This window comes from Lycorma delicatula, chromosome 1 (genome assembly GCF_047948215.1).
Source record: "Lycorma delicatula isolate Av1 chromosome 1, ASM4794821v1, whole genome shotgun sequence".
Classification (NCBI taxonomy): Eukaryota; Metazoa; Arthropoda; class Insecta; order Hemiptera; family Fulgoridae; genus Lycorma; species Lycorma delicatula.
In genome coordinates this window covers 382,853,140-382,874,841 of record NC_134455.1, presented here as the reverse complement: position 1 = coordinate 382,874,841, position 21,702 = coordinate 382,853,140, and the positions used below count along the sequence as shown (strand labels likewise).

Here is a 21,702-nt window from a genome sequence, read left to right as displayed (position 1 = left end):
GTCAGTCCTTAAAAATCCTAATCTAGGAAAGTATGAGGATCATCCACGTCGTACTGCACCTGTAGGTATCCGTACCTGGCGTCTGCTGCAGCATATAAATGTTGACACACCGTCACTCTTTCCTATGTACCCTTGCTCATATCCTCCATGGGGAATAAACCTCATAAATTTTAATTTTGACCTGACTACATGTAATAAACAATCAACACCATCTATCGTCTTTCAGCAGATGTTTCAGTGTGTTCTCTCCAAGGCGAAACCAGACGCGGTTGTATACACTGATGGATCGAAACAAAACGATACGGTTGGGTGTGCTTTTGTTGTCAATGAGAGAACTTATATGTTTGGTCTCCCCAGTATTACGAGTGTGTTTACCGCTGAACTATATGCTATAAATAAGGCTCTAAACATCATTAACCCTAAATATAGAAAAATTCTTATTTGCAGTGACTCGTGTAGTGCTCTCCAAGCCTTAAAAAACTTTTACTCCAAACATCCTATCGTCATTGAAATTTACAACACAATCGCTGAGTTGAATAATCACAACACAGAATTAAGTTTTTGCTGGGTCCCTAGCCACATAGGGATTCCAGGTAATGAACATGCGGATTCCGCTGCCAAAGAAGCATGTAACCAGCCTCCTTTCACCACCCGAGTTGCTACTTCTGATTTCATTAACTATGTAAAACAATTATTAAGAACAAGGTGGCAAGGTGATTGGACAGCTACTGTTGATAATAAACTCCGTCAGATTAAAGATTCTGTGTTACCATGGAACTCCTCATACAGAAAACCCCGGCGTGAGGAAGTAGTACTCTGTCGATTGCGGATAGGACACACGAGAGTCACACACGAGTACCTGTTTACAAGAGGACAACCACCTCTATGCGCAAGATGCAACTGCCGCGTGACTGTGCGCCACATACTCGTGGACTGCATATGTTATGCGGCATTGCGTCGTAAATTTAAAATTCCTAGTAACATCCGTGGTATCTTGCGTGACGATAAGGAGGTTTTAAACCGCATGTTTATATTTTTACGTAGTATAGGGTTAATGCAAAAAATTTAATAAGTATGTATTCTTTAGTAATTGTATGTATTGTCCTATGTATTGTTTTGTTATCCGAGTAGGGAGCCTTTTACACTCCCTATCGGATTTTTTTTTGTATGTTTTTTAAATTCGTCTGTGATATTAGTTATAAGATTTTTGTGATATTAGTTTTAAGTTTTATCTCCTTTTTTAGTTTTAACTTTTATTTATTTTTAATGATAGTTTTTAACATAGTTTTAAGTTTTATTTATTTTTAATATGATAGTTTTTAACATAGCTTTAAGTTTTATTTATTTTTAATGTGATAGTTTTTAATAGAGTTTTAAGTTACATATTAGTGTTTTTGTTATCCGAGAATGGGCCTTTTACACCCATTCCGGATTTTGTTTCTGTGACAGTAGTTTTAAGTTTTAATTTTATCTAAAAAACTAAAATTATTTTTATTTATTTATTTATGTATTTATTTATCTTTTTATTTATTTTCCGGGCGATGATAACGTTCAACCGTTTTTCGCCCTTAAAAAAAAAAAAAAAAAAAAAATAAAAATAAAACACTATCCATGTATTTTGCATATTATGTATTAGAAAGCATATACATTACCCTGGGTGCCGCTTACGTTTATCTTACGAATGTCGTGGCAATGTTATCGATGCAAGTAATCGTTAATGACTTAAAATTATTTTGTTTAACAATCAAAGAAATGGATGATATTATAAATCCTGGAAAAATATCGATAAATTATTACAGTCCTGAAGGCATGTACGCAATTAATTCAACAAAAAACAATAATCACAAAAATAATGACGATTATTGTTTTACAGATAATCGAAACAATATAATGAGAAATTATATTAGATATGTTATTATAAATCATCAATTAATGTACAGGTAAGAAAATGTATAAATTATTCAGAACTTTAGTTTAGGTCTCTAGGTAAGTATATGTCTTAAGTCATCGTTGATATATAACTCAGGTGGTAAACCTTCTACTAATCGGGATAACTTCTTTAAATTCTGAGGTAAGGCAATTTCATCACTCCAGAAGAGCGCACGAGTATGGAGCTAGAGCTAATTACAACTGGGTTCGCCCTGGTGCCCAGAGGACATCGTTCGAGACTCACTATGTAGAGCTATTCACCCATTGGCACGATAGTTTCCACCTTAAGTTACGATTGCGTTTCGTAAGATGTCTACATACGGTAGAACACTACCGTATGTAGTGTTCTTGGTGTAGTATATGTGTATAATGTAAATGGTTTTGCAGATCTTGATGAAGTGGGAAGAAAAGCTGCAGAGGCTAGGGCCGTGGAGACGCCAACCCCCAAAGTCTTAAGGAATAAGACTCCGCATCAGGACAAGCCCCGTGGTGTGTGCTAGTGTAGAGGTGAGCAATCTCTTTCGAGTAGACAAAACCAAATGAAATACTCCTATGTAGTTTGCGCAACCAATTCATCCTACCTTTGTAGCGGTATTCTCCACCCAGCATGTTAATTGATATGAGATACAGCCAAGATCTACTGCTCCGCTGGCCATCAAAGCTTTATTGGCTTTTCTTATCTCTAATACCTCCAGTGCCTCCTGTTACTCAACGTTATTAACCCCCTTTGCAGCTTTCCCTCATGAATTATTGCTTTAATCTAGGCCGAAATAAAAAAAAGGATATGATCCGGTTATCATACAAGAAAAACCTAATATTGTAAATAGCGTGAATCCTGATGCTGTAGTTTATACAGAAGGCTTTAGATACGATAATTCTGTTGGTTATGCTTTTGTGGTTGGCAATAAAACGCACATGTTTGGCCTTTTCAGCATCGCTGGAGTTCTTGTAGCTGAGCCGTATGCTATTAACAAGGCTTTAAATATACTGACCCCAGTATTCAGTCTCGTAATTGTCTGTTGAGATTCCATGAGTGCCTTGCAGGCGATTTGTTACGTGTATTCCAGACACCCTGTTGTCTGTAGTATACCATTTGTTATTCCTTTTTTCCCTTTTTAAGCACCCCTATGGTAACCGGTCCCCGCCGTTATGCAAACACAGTTCCCATAGGCATGCCGTGGCAGCAGACTACCACCCCCTAGCTTGGCCCTTCTACTAGGGCTTCTCCCAACGGGGTCCCCACGGTATCGACAGAGACCACAGACATCCCTCTTCTGGCATGCCCATGACCCCCTCCCGCGCAGGGCTATCCTCACCATCCTATCCTGTAATGGGCAACATGTCCTCTATATGTCCCCATTACCCCTCGCGACCCATCTCGTTACCTCGAGGGTCCCCAGTGCTTCATCGAGTAGCGCCGACCCACCTTCTTCTTAAATGTCAGGTGAACCTGCACCCTCTCCACAGTAGGGCTGCCTCCCTGGCCCACACCGAGATTAGCATGGTTCTCGTAGAGAATCCACTCCGCCAAACCCGTTATTCACAAGCTAAAAACCCCATACGCATCATTCCCTAGGCAAACACAGGAAAAATAAAACAAAGCTCCCACTTATGAACATTATTCAGTGGAATGTTAGAGTTATTCGGTACCGCATTGAAGGTATTAGAGTATTGGTGCATGCACATGATCCACTAATCATGTGTTTCCAAGAAACTCACCTTCTACAACATGACACAATTACACTCAGAGGATACATCTGTGAAAGATACGACTGCCTAGTAGACAGTAGGGAGAGTGGTGGAGTAGCGATTTTCATGAAGAATGCGGTGTCAGGTACAAGAATTCAACTAACCACTGTCATTCCTGCTATTGCAGTAAAGGTCTCTATTCCCTTCAAATTGCATATCTGCAATCTGTATCTCTCACCGAACACTGAGTTCAATGCTTTAGATGTCTCAAATCTCCTCACGCAAATTCCATCTCCATCGTTAATAGTAGGAGACTTCAATGCCATCATATTTGCTGGGGCTCAACATGTTGCTCCACTCGAGGAAATATGATAAACATATTGAGACAAGACTTTGACCTTTGCCTACTGAATAATGGATCACACACTTTAATTGGTCTGTTTGTGGTTACTTTCACGGCAGTGATCATAGATCAATTATTATTGGTTTTGGTGTAGACTGCGAGATTAAAAGAAGGCCACGGGAATGGATTGTTGAAAAGGCAGATTGGAACGGATACCATAACGAATTCCAATCTCAGTATGACGATGGAGCGAACATCCTCGACCAATATTCTTCTTTTACATCCATGGTACGTGAGAATGCCAACAGATATATCCCACAAACATCGGGTAATCCTAGACGTCCTTTTGTTCCATGGTGGAACGATTTTTGCAAATATGCTATTAGGAATCGGCGGAAGGCACTATGCAAATTTAATCGTAGGCCTAAAACAGAACTTCTAAATTTATACGGCAGAGCTAGAGCGATGTGCCGTCGCGTATTCTTGGACGCTAAGAGGAATTCATGGACGAAATACGTGAGCACTATCTCACGCACTACTCCCACGTCTACTGTATGGAGGAAAATTCGTGCAATTTTCGGATCACCGAAACAATCTATTCTCGGTCTTATTGATGAAGGAGATCATCACCCTCGGAAGTGGCAAATAGTCTAGCAAAATCTTTCCGCTCAGTGTCTGTCACCTCATCATATAATAACGATTTTCAAAGGTACAAGTCACAAATAGAAGTATTATCATTAAACATTGGTGATTCGGTTGTAGAATTAAACACTCCATTCGTATTTAAGGAATTGTTACATGCACTTAAAAACTCACGGGACACTTCCCCTGGACCGGACAACATTCGCCTTTCCATGCTTTCACACCTTCCTAATTCGGCACTACAATAACTTTTGAGTATTTTCAATGGTTTATTCTCCGAACCAATTTGGTTTCAGGAAAAGTATAGGGACAAGGGAAGCAATTTTAGGCCTCAAATTAATAGTAGAAGGAAGATTAAAGAAAAACAAACCAACATACTTGGCGTTTATAGACCTAGAAAAGGCATTCGATAACGTAGACTGGAATAAAATGTTCAGCATTTTAAAAAAGTTAGGGTTCAAATACAAAGATAGAAGAACAATTGCTAACATGTACAGGAACCAAACAGCAACAGTAGTAATTGTAGAACATAAGAAAGAAGCCGTAATAAGAAACGGGGTCCGACAAGGATGCTCTCTATCTCCGTTACTTTTTAATCTTTACATGCAACTAGCAGTTAATGATGTTAAAGAACAGTTTAGATTCAGAGTAACAGTACAAGGTGAAAAGATAAAGATGCTACGATTTGCTGATGATATAGTAATTCTAGCCGAGAATAAAAAGGATTTAGAAGAAACAATGAACGGCGTAGATGAACTATCGCATGAAAATAAACAAGAAGAAAACAAAAGTAATGAAATGTAGTAGAAATAACAAAGATGGACCACTGAATGTGAAAATAGGAGGAGAAAGATTATGGAAGTAGAAGAATTTTGTTATTTGAGAAGTAGAATTACTAAAGATGGACGAAGCAGGAGCGATATAAAATGCCGAATAGCACAAGCGAAACGAGCCTTCAGTAAGAAGTATAATTTGTTTACATCAAAAATTAGTTTAAATGTCATGAAAAGATTTTTGAAAGTGTAGTTTGGAGCGTCGCTTTATATGGAAGTGAAACTTGGACAATCGGAGTATCTGAGAAGAAAAGATTAGAAGCTTTTGAAATGTGGTGCTATAGGAGAATGTTATAAATCAGATGGGTGGATAAAGTGACAAATAGATGAAGAAAGAAGCATTTGGAAAAATATAGTTAAAAGAAGAGACAGACTTATAGGCCACATACTAAGGCGTCGTGGAGTAGTCGCTTTAATATTGGAAGGACAGGTAGAAGGAAAAAATTGTGTAGGCAGGCCACGTTTGGAATACGTAAAACAAATTGTTAGGGATGTAGGATGTAGAGGGTATACTGAAATGAAACGAGTAGCACTAGATAGGGAATCTTTGAGAGCTGCATCAAACTAGTCAAATGACAGAAGACAAAAAAAAAAACATATAAGAATATAGTATTAAAGTATTCATAAATACATACACAATTGTTTATTGTTTAAAATTCAACTACAATGGCTGCTCAGAATTAATTAAAATAAATCTTTATAATTTTTTTATAAAAGAAACTTAATTTTTCATTATTCCTTTCAATGAAAAGTCACACTGATGAAAGAATAAAATTAGGATCTTCAGGATTTTTATGATCTTTTGCTGTGTGATCTATTTTTCATGGTTAAGAGATATTAAGCCTTATTACTGCATCGTTATAAAATCAAATCAGATTTCTCCAACAGTGAGTTATTGTGTAATCTTCTAACGGTATTTTTTTTTAATTTTTAGATTTGTACAGAAATTATCACTTATTACGTATACCATTATTTTATAATCTAGAAACATTTATTATTTCATTGAAATTTGAATCATTTTATTAAACATTCATTTTATATAGCGAATAATCATTTTGAAATATGTTTTATCTCAGAAAATCTAGTTATAATTTAATGCGACAGATTATAAACGTTCTGAAAATCGAAATGTTTCTTGCAGACGTTTTCAGATTCTTGTAACTTAAAGAAATCCGTCTTCTAAATACCAAAGTTAACAATGTCATAGATATTTTAAGGGTTCTGGAATACTTCATTAACCGCACATTCAGATTCAATTAAATCTGCACTAGCTGTCTCATTCCTTGGTAAATCATGTACGTGTCCTGTAGCCTGAAAACTTTCTAATTTAAATATGCCTTTCAATTTTTTTTTCAATGACCAAGTAAGATGCTACTTTACACTATTTTCAAATTATGAATAAAGTTTACATTTAAAAAAAATTCCATTAAATAACTAAGATAACTGTTTATTTAATAAATTTTTAAAAATTTAATATTAATCCTGGAAATGGAAAGTATCATACCCTCATATACTTAATTAAAATTATAAAGATTTTAATAATAGCTGAAGCAGATAATTTTTATGATGTTCTATTTATTCAAAAATAATTTTATGATTTGTTTACAGAAAAATAGAATTGGTCAATAAAGGAATTCAAGGTATATCACTTACACTAAAGTGCGGAGCATGCTCATATTGCTGTATGTCAATATATTACATAATAAAGGTAGGTATAATTATTTAAGATTTTCTCACCTCATTTTTAGTAACAAATATTTTATCAATAAATGAAATTTTTTAGTAATTTTAGAATAAACTTAATCTCAACGGTTGTTTTGCATTTATGATTCAAAGCACAACCTTTTATTTGATTTATTTCATCTTTAGGATTGTAACATTAAAAAATAAGCTAACCTACATGGTGGAGTGGCAACGTAGTAAATTAAAGATAATACTGGAAAACAGGAGTATCTGTATTATTAATAATAATAAAAAATGAATTATATAATATTTGTGTGCCTAATTGTATATATGTAAATCTGATGGATAATATTGCTGATCAATTTAGTGGTTAAAGCCTGATACTGTTCTCATCATATATTAATTATTCAACTTTACCAGAATTGCAGAACAGATATAATGGTTTTGTAATAATATTGCACAGGAAAAAAGTTATTAAAAAAATATGTATAACTCTTTGTAAAAAAATAATAAATAAATAAATTTAACCATCTGAAATTAAAATAAATTTAATAAAACATTGAAAATATATAATTTAAATTAAGTGAACTCATAACACAGTACAGTATGGATAAAAAACTTTTACTGGCTGTAAACTAGACAAAAGTTTTTGATATGTTACTTCATTCATTGCTATTGAACAAATGAAAATCTGGCTTGCAGTATCTTAGAAATGATCAAAAGACTGGTTTCCAGGTACTAATTCTAAATTCTTAGTATGATTTTTAAAGTAGGTTTGACTCTGGACTCCTGCAAGGCAGTTTTTTTACCACCGATGTTATTTTTAATGAATTTAAACAGGGTTGTTAGTTTTAAAATAATTAATGGGATCTAAAAAAATTTGTATATTTTAAAATACAAAAAGTTTGATGAAGAATTGTATATATTGACTGGCTGGTATGCTTGTAGAAGATCTAAACAACAGTAGAAGATTTTAAAAAAATGTCAACAAAAATTACTGAAAATACTTTTTTCTTTATTTTGTACTGTTCACTTATATTCTTAATGCATTTGGGAATTAATTTAAGACCATATATTTTATGAAAGTGTTCAAAATGGAATAGGACTGCGGTAATTATTTAAAATTTATTGGTAATGTATATTAAATAAATTCACAATGCTTCATCACCGGTTAAACTCAGTTTCACTAATTTCTGTTTTGTAGAAAAAGTGTAATAATAAAGAATCAAAATAATGGTCTTTTTTTATTGAACTTTTTAAAAATTATACAGCATAGAAAAAATTATTGTTTCACTATTCAGTTTCAAATTATAATTATTTCCAAATATTGTATTAAATTCTTTGGTCCAACAAAATTCTTATTAACTGCGTGGGGCAACGAGGCCTGAGATCATTTTTGACACCAGTAAACCCCAAACTGAGAATACGTTTTGAAAAGAACAATTTGTATGTGGCAGTATTTTAATTTTATTAACTGATAGTGTGCTACATGTGATAGAGTAGCTGAAGGAGGTCATGCATTTTACTTGTTTCCAAAAGGAGAATGCTTGTTTAAACAAAATGGTTCAAGTATTTCTATATTTCAATTTAATTTACTTGGAAGGGAAGCTAAGAACTTTATGAGCAAAGATTGCAATTTGCTTGTACTTGGAATAGAAAATAATTAATTTGAACATAATTACATAACAACTTTGTACCTGTTTTTTAATTTTATCTTCATGAGATTATGGTGTATGACTGGTTTTAATTTTATGACATCTTTGATATTTTTAACTGTTTTTCAAAATATATACCTGTTTTAATGATGGTCGTCAGCCCACTTTTTAAGTAAGGTTATTTTATAGGCTATGATCTCAATTAAGTCACTGTATTTTTTAAAATTAGAATGTTTTACTTTTCGTGGAACACCTTTGAAATAAGATTGACTTGAATATCGTGACATTTAAATATTTATCCATGCTTATTTTGAGGGTTACTGTGGTTATCTATTACCAAGATCGACATAATTATCTTTTCAAGACTGAAGTGAGATACTACAGTTTTTGGGTCTGTAATAAATGGAGTTTTCCAGACTTAATTATTTATTAATTGCAGGGAATGGTATAACAAAGAGATATTTCTAGGAAGTAAATTAGAGTGACAAAATTGTGATATATTTATGTTTCCTGAAGATGTAAGTTTTGAAACTAGGGTTTTTTTTGAACATGTTTACTATTTTTTATATTATACTTGGCAATTAACCTGTTAATTTACCTTTTTCTCCAATAATACTAATAAAGAATAAGTCAGAGTATAAATTAAATTAGTTATTCAGCATTACAAAGCCGTGTCTTAGAGTGAAGGAAAGAATGGTTAGTCTTCCCGTGTTGAGATGTAAAATACTAGGCACAGCTATAGCTAATTATGTTACTGATTCAGTAAAGCTTAGCATACAGAAAATTCAGAAATAAGAATATTACACTATTCAAACATAATAGTTATAAGATAGATAGTTATGTGGTTATTTAATTAACTCCAGAAGAAGTCAACATATTTTTCCAGTTTTTTTGAGTAAATATTAATATAATTCTTTGCACGCGTGCGTGTGTGTAAGTTGCGGGTGAATTTGTAAGCAATAACTTTATTATATAACTTAATAAAACTACTATTTTTTTTTATCTTTTGTTGTTTAATTTTTTTTTCTTTCTAGAAAGATGATGTATTGTCCAAATTAACAGAGGCCAGTTTGTGTAGTTTTATAGTGTATCTCATCTATATATTTGATGTGTGTGGAGAAACTGTCATAACAGAGGTATCTAGAAAAACAATTATAATTAACCATTTAATTAGCTTTCATTAATAAAAGTAAAATATGGTAATATTTCTGATCATAAAAGCAAACAAACAAGCAGGTTTGGAACGGCAATAGATGTATAAGATCCTGTGCACTACGATGATGTAAAAGCAGCGTAATTAAAAGATTAGTGATTATTGTGGAAGTTGACAAATAATTATAAAATAAGGTTGATACCATTATTTTAAAATTTTTTAATAATACTAACAACGAAAACAGTTTACACTCATTTTTGAAAGTAACAATATAAAGTACTGTGGGCAGTTGAACTAAGCCACCAGGTTGGCCTATTGGTGAACTTGTCATCGCAAATCAGCTGATTTCAAAGTCGAGACTTCTTAGAGTCAAATCCTAGTAAAGGCAGTTACTTTTATACTAGTTTGTGGATACCAGCGTTTTTTGTGGTTGGGTTTTTATTAACCACACATCTCAGGAATGGTCAATCTGAAATTGTACAAGACTACAATTCACTTACATTTATACATATCATCCTCATTCATCCTCTGAAGTAATAACTTTTGGTGGTTCCAGAGGCTAACCAGAAAAAGAAAGGGCAGTTGGACTGTTTTGAGATAATCTGTTTTCTGTAGTTGCCACATGGGTGCTAGAATCATTATTTTCCTATTATACCCCACAAATAACTTGGCTCAAAATTGTTATTCATTATTTTCAAGTCTACAATGATTTTACTCAGGATTGTGTTCTTTATAAAAACATTTAGCAAATTGTCCGGTCCTGGAGCCTTATTTACTGCCATCTGCATAACAACTGCTCTCAGTTCCTCAACAGTTAAAATCTGCGGTCCTACATCAACTCCCACCCAAAATCATACCAATCTGCTCCCTCCATGAACAGAGCAACTACTATCGATAACATCTTGTTCACCTCCAAAGGAGGAGGGACATATGTACCCTTCAACTTCATTACAATCTTATATGCTCTACTCCAGGGATAGCTATCAACCTCAGCACACAGCTCACTCTAACATCAACATTTTGATACTTTAATTGCTTTGTTAAGACTCTCTTGCAATCTTGTACCTTGAGATCCGACTCGTTAATTCATTAACTTTGGTGAATTTGATTAATTGCCTCCAATGTTGGAGAATAACAAATACAATTTGTATATTTAACATTAATTAGTTGAGGTTAGCAAATGAAGTAAGTGTAGGTCTTTTGGCTTAAATTTTAACTTCCATTTTTTTACAAAAGTTTCTTGTAATCTACTTACCTTAGAGGTTGGAATTGAGTGTTTTTTCTAATTTTTAATTATGGTTTTGACTGCCACCAGAGCTTATTTGAGTTTGTCAAAATGTACTGGTGAAGGTCTGAATAAGCAAACATTTCGGTCTTTCACCAACGCATTCGATATGTGTCTACATTCACTGGAGAATATTGACATTTGTCTGATATTGATCTTTCACGGTAACAGATGTGTGCAAGGGAACAAGGAGACAAGTCACCTTTTGTAATTTTACAGTGTACACATTTTCAAGTACAAAACCCAATGAATTGGATAAGTAAATATTTGGAGCTTCAAGTTATATTTGGAAACTACATGTAACTGACTATAACATGTCATATTTAGCAAATTAAACTAAAAGTAAAATAGAAATTATTAAATGATAGTACCAAACCTCATATTTTCCAGTGAAAGAAGGAGGTAAGTCACTATTTCATGGAGGGATGTCCAAGAACATAAGTAATAAACTGATGAACAGCACTTTATTATAAGAATACATTTTTATTAATATTAGGCTGCTGTTTGAAACTGTAAAAATAAAATCACAGTTTTTTAAGTTAATTAAATTGAAAAAGTTCACTCTTGATTAGTCCCTTATTTGCCAACTTTTGCACATGATAAATTTTCATTTTTGAGAACAAGAATTTCTACTTCTAACTGTTTCGTTTCTTTCAATATTTTTATTTTCTCACACGCAATGTTGGAAAATTAAGTTTAAAGGGTTTCAATGTAACTGTAATCGCAGATGCTACAAGTATTACTGGAAGGATACCCAAACGTTATATTAAATTCCTTGTTACATATTGTTTGATGTAATTCATACGAGACAGAGTGGCAAGGATATACTTCAGTGTACATATTGTACATCTTTTTTACATCAAGCTCTTCTGGCAGATAAAGTTTTCTAGCTTTTTAAACGATAGTGACTCTCTCTTTTTAAAACTCTTTATAGGTCTAGTAATATAATTAACAGTTACATTTAATAACTTGTTTAGCCAGTTTTTGTGGGTGCCTTCTAAGTCTTTTGGTGCAAAACCATTTAATTTTAAAGATTTCTGAATATTTTCAAGCCTCTTTTTAGAAATACCATGAAGGGAAATGAAAGCTTTCTAGCAACCTTTAATTTCTGTTGCATTGCCTTCATTTACTAACCTAACAACAATATATTTGTAACTTTTCCCTGAGTGTAACATCATCTTCATTTTTTCTTAGCCTTTTTCACTGCACATCAACCATTAACAATAACTCAGCTAAATGAATAGATTGTTCATCCTTATCTCTCAAGTTTTTAAATGCTTTTATTATTTGTACTTGGCCAGCGTCATCTATATTATCAAAATATTTCAGATTACATGTGCTTTTGTTACATGTTCCATGTAGTTGAGTTCAAAGTTTTTCATTGGCACCAACAATTCTTCTATAACTTTTACATTTTTTTTACTTCCACCTGATCTTTCATCTTCATTTTCACTTATTATATTCGTGAATAATATTTATTGATTCTACAATTATTAAGCATGATGTTTAGAAAATATTATTGATTAAAACAAGTGTACTATAAAACATTTACTATTTGCAAATACTGTACAAAATATTAAATCAATTACAGCCTAAATCATTGCTAGATATCATCAAACAATACATAACCTGAAATAAAATTGACTATATTTTCACATACATTTTTGCACCTGCCTTCATTTTCCTCTGTAAATGTATATTTAAAATCCATGTATCTTTGTGAGTAACCTCTTTTTTTCACTGTACTTTTAAAATAACATAGTTTAAGCCATTAGATAGCAGTATTAACTCAATTTATGAAATTTTGGACTTGCCTCCTTGTTCTCTGTACTCTTCACATATATATAAATTGATTGGTTTTTTTTTAACCTTTGAAATCATATGATTTATGGTTTGCAAAGTCAGTTTTAATAAAAAAATGATTGTAGGAGAGGATTGTAGGACAACAACTCAATTTGAAGTTCTTTAGAACTTCAAATTTGTAAGAGCATTGGGTTTTATTGTTTATTAAAACTGATTAGAATTACAGCTACATATAAAGGTACTTAACCTGTGACAATACTGAATATATTGTCATAGGCTAAGTGTTGTCTGGCTTCCAAAATGACAGAAGTTTTCTATATTATTATTTCATCATTAACTTGCATTAAAAAAAAAATTTTAAGTTCTTTAAAATTTCTAAGAATTTTCTAAATTAGAGAAAGTGAAAATTTTTCCTTTTCCAGTTTTCTAAAAGAATATTTTTGAATTTCTAACAATGATTCCACTAATTTCAACTAAATCTATTGCTTTTTTCAAGTTATGTCAGGTTATTTTGAAGGTCATCCCTCAGTCATGACCTTTATTAGCAAACATTATATAGAAAATCCTCATTCGCAGATATTCAAAATATAATATATAAATCTTTTTTATTTAATATAATCTTTTTTCTTCCTTAACGGTCTTTACATTCTAAATTTCCTTCTAGAAACTTGTAGGAAGAAACTAAACCAGATCGTAGTTTATATCCCACTAACCACAATCCATTTCTAAAAGATAATACTTCTCTTCTATCCAAGACATCTTCCTTTTTACCCTTTAACAGGCAATTTATTATTTGAAATAATTTTTAAAATATTATATTAAATAGTGTTAATACAACTGTCAGTAGAATAACTTTATAATTTTCAAAATTTTACCATTTTCAGTTCTAATGTTATCAAATGTGGGAACTAGACTTCACGGAGCCCACTGGAGTTCCCAGGCAATAATAAAATAATATTTATCAGTCACAAAAGTAGTTTAATATTGTGATTTTTTTACAAAAATTATATAACTTATTGCTATAAAACTGTACTTAATAATTACTTGAATGAAAAAAGGATATATACATATTCATGATAAAGTATATACATATGAAAATCAGCAAAGCATGGGTCGATGCGTAAAGACACCTTGCATAAAATTCTTGTTCTTTTTCTTTTAATTGTACATTAGCCACATTTTCTGGCATTTTAAAAACATTCACTATTTTATCAAAATCAGTATATAATTCCAAACCACTTGTACTAAGTGATTAATTTCCTCAACAGTATTATCTTTAACGTCAGGACTTTCAGGGCAGTATCCAATAAAAACTACACTTACATTTTTGGAACTACACTGTCTACAGCTTCTCCAAGTTGTTATTGACTGCGGAACATGAATTCCTACAGCTGTTGTTCTCACTTCATCTGGTACTCCAACAACGCCTCTCTTTGCTGGTTTGTGGAATATTGGCCTTCCTCTAGTTTTTCTAGAAGTGAAACCTCCTATCAGTTGACTAGTCTTTCCGCTGTCTACCAAACGTTTTAGCAAATACAAATTCACTATTGCTAAATCGATGAGAAAATATAAGATGCGAAGCCACCATTTCATTGACTTTCTCCCAACAGCATACTGTTCTCGATACTGATCGAATCTATCGACACCACCCATTATCGAATTGTAGACTTTTACAACTTCAGGGCAAGATACATCTTGCTGGATTACTTTGAGTCTTTGCGTTTCACATAGACATCATTTCTTGGATTATGAGCAGTTGACAACATCGTGACTGGTTTGTTATCCTGCCACTTCACAGCAGACAGTTTACCCTTGTATCCAAACATAAATTCACCTCGTTTCAACTTCTCTTCATTTCTTGTATTTTTTTTGTTTCATAAAATCTGGAAGTCCTTTCTGGTTTGCCCTAACTGTACCACATGAATAAATCTTTTGCTTCAATAGCGTAGTCAAAAGAGTTGTTGTAAAGAAATTAACAAACGCTACTAACTTGTTCGAACCTCACAATAGATGTTAAATCGACAACAATTCTTTCGCACATAGACAATGGCGTTTTCATTCCTTTCCAAATTAGTGATTACCTTTCTTCGTCTCTATTCTGTTCTCATTTGTGGTCTGTTGATGATGTTCCTTTTACTACACTTTAACACAGTTTCCTTTAAAATTTTAAACATATTTTTTCATTTAATATTTTTACATTTTTCCTTCTCCACTTAAAATATCGCTTATTGAACTTTGTAACATTCACTTTGGAATTGTTTTGCTGGTTCTAGGGCTCCTTGTACTTATAGTGGTCTCTGGAACTGAACAGATTTGAATTTTCCAGCATTAAGTTTCATTCCAATGAATGTTTTATTCGTCTGTAAACTATTCTAATGAACATCAGCAAAATTGAAACTGTAAAACTAATAGTATGGTAGTTTTAACATCTATATCTTGTTCCTTTGACATTGTAATAGTTGCTGTTTTTTGAAACCTGAGAGCTCTTATTTAGTATTTTGATAAATATTGGATAATTTTTTTCTGCTGTGGAGGTCTTATGTCACACTTTAGCTCTTTTTTTTCAGTAATAGCTTTTTTTAATCTTTACGTATTTTGGGTACATTTCATTCAAATTTTTTGTTACTTTTCTGTATCTCTCTTAATCTCTCTTTCAGAGTAATCTCTCTTTCAGAGGTAATCTCTCTTTCAGCAACAAGTTATTTTTGCTTTTTAATTTCTTCAAAATTTTATTTGTGAAGAACCTACTTATTTTTACAGCCTTTATCAACTTTCAAAAATTTATACTTCCAATAGTTGCTCATCAATTTTCTCATTTCTCTGTGATTTCTAGCAACGTTTATCTTTCTACATATTGTTTTCACCTGTACATAATCTTATTTACTATTCATTATTCTAGCAAGTCATAACTTCTTTCATATTTTTCTTAAATGACATCTTAATATTATTAGAACTCAATTAACTTGCGGTCATTGGCAATTATATCAGTGATAGAACTCACAGTTCATAAATTTGTTTTGTAACTCTGCCTTCTCATTATGAAGAGTGTTGCTTTTATTGATAATTTTCAGATTTTCTTCTTTCCTCAAACCTGTGTATCTTATTCTTTTATGACTTTTAAACTTGTTTTCACTAGGTATTTCTATGTATATTTTTATATATATGTATATGTAGTTCAAAATCCTAATTTCTTCCATTCTTTGGCATAGTCAGTAATCATTAAATATTTTTTTTTTTTGCATTCTCTTACAGCATTCCAGTCACCAGTAACATAGTTTCATCTTTTTAAAGTATTTGGTTGAATTATTGATTTCTTTACCTAAGTCTTCTTTTTTAATGAAACGTTTTGCACACAAAATTGTAATATTAATCTCGGTTCTACCTTTGAATTAGGGTTACAAACAGTTTATTTTGTGTTAATTTCCTACAATTTCTTGATAAAATAAACCTTTTTTTCAATTCTATTTGCCCAGAAATACAACTCTACAATACTAATGTTGGGTAAAGTTAACAAAAATTAAAGAACACACAGCTCGTATTTGCCAAAAGAAATTGCACTTTAATTATTAAAAAAAAAACACCTAAACTTTTTCATAAATCATAACCTAAAAAACTTGAATGCAGTTATGCAATAAACATAACTTAATAAGCATAACTTATAATACATAACAAATACAGAAAATAAACATTTTTCAAATAATAGTTTTGTAAATCTACAATTAAACAAAGCCTGAAAAACAAAGGAATATAAGACACCTTAATTTACAATTATTGCATTAAAAAATACGTGGCTAAAAACAGTTTAAATAAATAAAATACATTATTATTCAAACTATAGGTACAAAAACAATAAATATTACCAGAACAATTTACAATAATAATTAGAGAGAAGTCTACAATTACGACTTCACTTCAGGAGATATAATTTTTAGATTAACATAAGAAACGTAAAATGAATTCAGTACATGAATTAGATAAGAATTAATCTCTGCGATTAACAAATTAAGTTAGATTAAATGATAGAGTTAATTACAATAAAAACAAATTGTAATAAGTAAGCACATAAAATATGTTGCACATGACATAATAACATAACTTTATCTAAGCCACCTTTCGTGACTATACTTGAGGGAAGAAATGGTTTTTTAAACCAAACTTGAAATTGAAATGCATAATGTACAATTAACTGAATATTTCACAAATTTTACTAATAACGTAACTGTTTACTATAATAAATAATGAATGATTTGAACATGCCTTAATAACACATGAATATTGGTAAAAAATAAACTCGTGAAATTAAAGTGCACATATACATACAGTTTATCCTTGGCGTGGTGTACAATGGCGAATCAAAATTAACAGAGGTAACAATTTGTGATTAGAAGTTGAATAATACGTAGCACCTCAGATATGTAGCAACGAGTTTGGATAGAATTTGCAACGATGAAAAATGTAATCGGCAGCTGGAGAAGATTCCGCGTCGATAGAATTGGCAGTTTGTAGCGATTGAAACACTTTCAAGAGAGACGTAATATACTGAATTTGAAGATTATTTTAACAACGAAACGAGGCAAAACAAAACAGAGATCGGTGAAGTCACGAAACACTGGCGAGTAGAACTAGAGAATATTTCAACTGAGAAATACCACAACGTTTAGGAGAGTACGAAGACGACGAAAGTATTCAAACATTAAGTATGAGGGAGAAAGGTCACGGTCGACCACACATGGTGAATGTCTGATCTACTCTGCACGAGAGAGTGAGAGAACGATCTTCACATAATGATAGTCAGATCTGAACTGCAACTGTACGAGATAGAGAAGAGACCGAGTCTTAGGTCAGCACACTATGAAATTCTTTTCCGGACTGAAGAAATAGTGGCGTGCTGAGAAGAGGGGGAAAAACAGACTAAGGCAATAGACCTAAGAGAGTGTGTGTTGGCAACAAGAGGTAGTGTTTAAGTTTAGTATGAGATTTTGTATTTTTGTATTGTAATATCTTTCATAGGGAACCTGTAGGGGGCTGTTTTACTTGTAGCAAATTTAATCCAAGATAAGACAATCAGATTTTCTTATGGAAAGAAAAGTTGACATTTCCATATTTTTTTCATTGTATTCCATTTTATAGGGCCAAAATTTTAAAAACATTTAACATAAATTTTTATTGGTCTTTTAGAAATTATTTTTGGTTATATGAAATCTACCTATTATGGAAACAATATGGTATAATAGCCATCTTAAGTACTTCTCATGTGTTATATGTACGTGTCTGTAAGTGCTCTCACCAACAACAAGTTCTGATAATTTTTAGAGTGACTTATTTTAGACAGATTTCAAATAAAAATCTTCACATATGATATAGCTGGTATAAAAATAATGCTGATTATTCCAATCTTATACTGACAAAAAATGTCATACATATAATGCATTTGATCAGGAAGATTCAAATTACCTTGCATGTCGCTAAGTTAGAGGTAAAAGTTAACATCACTTTTAACTTAATTTAAGTTAATTTGTTTGCACGTTTTCAGCTCTAATTAGTGTAACTACTTTGAAATGTTAGAGGTTTCATTCTCTTCTGTTTCTCATTTTCCTTTGGGCTCAGTGTGTGATTATGACGATTGAATAAGTAGACGAATCCATATTGAGTTTATGTAGTATTTATTCATTTGTAGAATACATTTTTGATTAGATATATCTGGTAATCTTGTTTGTTGTAATTTGATTTCACTTTAGTAATAGCACATTGAACATTAATAATACATATAATATTTTAAGTATTTGAAGTATATTGAATCGAATTAGTGTAAATGATTGATTGAATTGCTAAATGTATTGTATGTTACCGTCCACTACATAACATCTTGCAACGTGTGTCCACACACGACTCACAAAGGAAAAGTGAACGCGTCTCGAGAGCCCTAGCGGCGTGAAATGTTATTACAACAACAAGCTACCATTACAATATTTAAATAAGAAGAAAACATGATATTAAAACTTAACACTCGGTATTCTCTGCTTGATGACTTATTTAGACCACAATTTTCTCTAGTTATGCAGTTACAGAGATCTGGACTGTAGTTTTTTCAGGCTTATAATTTACTTTAAACCTAGCAGTAACGATTTAATAATAATTGTAATAAAAAAATTACTGGAACAAAGCTGGAAAACATATGTCAATAATGCATTATTATTGTTTTTTCACAGTGGGAAAACGTAAGGCGAGCTTTATATGGGTGCAACTGGATTAATAAACCTAGCTGGTTTAAAAAGATATTCTTAATTATTATGATACGGAACAGTAAACCAATTCAAATAAGTCCTTTCAGAATAATGGTTCTTAATTTGAGAAATTTTTCAGCGGTAATAAATTATATTAATTTAGAACTTAAGTAATTTAGTTAATACACTTAATAACATAATAATTTACATTAGTAGACTTTTATTTCGAGAGCAAAGGAGTAATGCAGCAACAAATTTTATCAATGTTTCCAGGTTATTCAAAGTTCAACACTGTTTAAATATAAATCTTTCTCTCTCTTTCTACATACACACACACACACACACACACACACACACACACACACACACACACAAGTATCCCATGAAGAAACGGTGCAACTTTTAGGACATGTTCTACTGGTGAAATTAATAACAAAAGCCTAGAAACACTGGAGACTTATAATAATTATTTATTTTATGTCTAAATAAAATGTAGACGTACATCGAGGATGATCTTTGATGTCATAACCGCTACAATGGGACACCGCTGCTAGGTGATCGAGTACCTCATCGCGATTTGTTATCAGGAGGCAGTGCTTGCGTGTGTGATGGACAACGAAGCAGCGTAGATGTTAACCGTATGACTAATAAAGAACATAACCTAACCTTCCATCATAACTGTCGAGAACATTAGTTCTTTATCTTATGGTGAGGGAACTTCAATTTTCCTCTATTTAATTTTTTTAAGTTCCTCTAATTTTCTTGTCGGATAAATGATTGCGTATAAGGTATCGTCATCAGAATGACCAGAAACTTATAGAGTAATAATTTTTCCACATTACTCCTACCACAACCGCATGTGCCACACCTACCCAACGGAGACCCTAAAGATCTTTATCGACTACAAACATTCGGTCACATACACACATTTTTCTAAGAATTAACTTCCACGTGCATTCTGTTGACCTTGAACGTGTTTATCTCATCGTCACATCGTTCGATGACCCTAAACATCGGTCAAGATGGCAGCTAGGAGTGACGTAATCCAAGATGGCGGATGTTGACTGAATATCAATATTTCCCCACTACTTCACACACTCGCATGCACAAGCATACCCCAAGATTATATTATCCTACACTTTACCTCAATGCACTTCACTCATTAGTTGCTAATATATAGGTTAGGTCAGTTCCAAAAGCCTCGTAGTCTAGCCTCGCACGGGATTACCTTGGAATTATTGAAAATTGATCATGGTCTAATCCTGCTCGCTTAATACTTATTCTAGTCTCGAATGGGGTGCTCACCTTGCTTTGTAACGGAAGTCACACATGCCGCACCTTACCCAGCACACGTCGGATGACCTTGAACTTGTCCGTCAATTGATATAACTGTACTTCTTACGTTTCAGTCGAATGTGGTAGCCCTCTCTAAAACATATATAAACTTAGGCTAAATTAAAAATCGATAAGAGAATTTAATGCTCAGTTGTGATTTTAAAATATCTTATGTACTATTCTTGTTTCACATTTTCATTGATCAGCTAATTCCTTGTACCATAAAGTGCGATTACATTAATTAATAGTAAACACATATTTTTAAGGTTAGATTATTGTTTATTTATTACATGCTGTATATTAAGTATTATACTTTATAAATTGTTGAAGATCATTTTATAATCTACAATGTAATAAATTTATGACTATTTAAACATTACCTGTAATGATTAATTACAGTTAAGTTTTACATCTTTAACGTTATTCGTTTAGTTTTAACAAGACTAAAATAGAAGAATATGTTTCCAAGTAAATAACTTGAAGAGAAATAAGAGGCAGCTGTGGGTCTTATGACACTATTTACATTATAATGAAGAAGTCCACATGGTATCATGATTGAAAAGCTTAAAAGTATTACATTTTACGTCAATAAACTTGCATTATTTTTCTGAGAAGATTATAATAATTTTAATGAAATCTTATTGAAGACAGTAATGGATTGTAATAAAATAATGTTCTATTTTTGTTTCAGTCAATTAATGTTATATATTCATATTACAATTTATTAAATAAAATTAGCAAATAAATTTGAAGTAATAAACATTTATGTAATTAATAATTTTAATAAATGTATCTTTCTAATTGAGAGTCATTCATTTAATCGCTAACTTCCAATAAGCATGAAATTTACTCAAAACTAGAAAAAAAGGCGGCCCTAAGGCACGTCGATGTTACATGGTTAATGTTTCATTGCACATGATTTTGTCAAATATTTTTGCCAACTGTAACTAAATAACGTTCTTGCATTTATCCCCAAAACACAAATATAATTTTAGATAAATCGTTCTTTTCAAGAAGTATAAATTGTTCAAGCGATTGAATCGTTCGAGAAAGATAAATCGTCCGAACGAATGAATCGTTCGTACGCTGCGCGCACGAACTGGGCAGGCGCCCTGCCCACCACCATTG

The 21,702-nt window shown here is 32.1% G+C and overlaps 1 protein-coding gene across 2 annotated transcripts; it reads left to right on the top strand.

The window, feature by feature from the left end:
• The first annotated feature begins 2,313 nt into the window (after window positions 1-2,313).
• LOC142318459 (uncharacterized) lies at window positions 2,314-21,165 on the top strand. 2 transcript variants are annotated; one of them, XM_075355045.1, is made up of 5 exons: window positions 2,314-2,436; window positions 7,045-7,144; window positions 9,809-9,910; window positions 19,225-19,380; window positions 21,007-21,165. In XM_075355045.1, exons 2-5 carry the CDS (start codon window positions 7,121-7,123, stop codon window positions 21,010-21,012), a joined length of 288 nt encoding a protein of 95 aa, XP_075211160.1. In that variant the 5' UTR covers window positions 2,314-2,436; window positions 7,045-7,120; the 3' UTR covers window positions 21,013-21,165. The 2 variants fall into 2 exon arrangements, with proteins under 2 accessions (XP_075211160.1, XP_075211159.1); XM_075355044.1 differs by lacking the exon at window positions 21,007-21,165 and having other exon boundaries at window positions 19,225-19,422.
• The last annotated feature ends 537 nt before the right edge of the window (window positions 21,166-21,702 follow it).

Coding starts and splice junctions, on each gene's coding strand:
- LOC142318459 (XM_075355044.1), top strand. CDS start 7,121: ATGTCAATATATTACATAATAAAG. Junction 7,145..9,808: donor CAATATATTACATAATAAAG/GTAGGTATAATT, acceptor TTTTCTTTCTAG/AAAGATGATGTATTGTCCAA. Junction 9,911..19,224: donor GAGAAACTGTCATAACAGAG/GTATCTAGAAAA, acceptor GTTTTTTCACAG/TGGGAAAACGTAAGGCGAGC.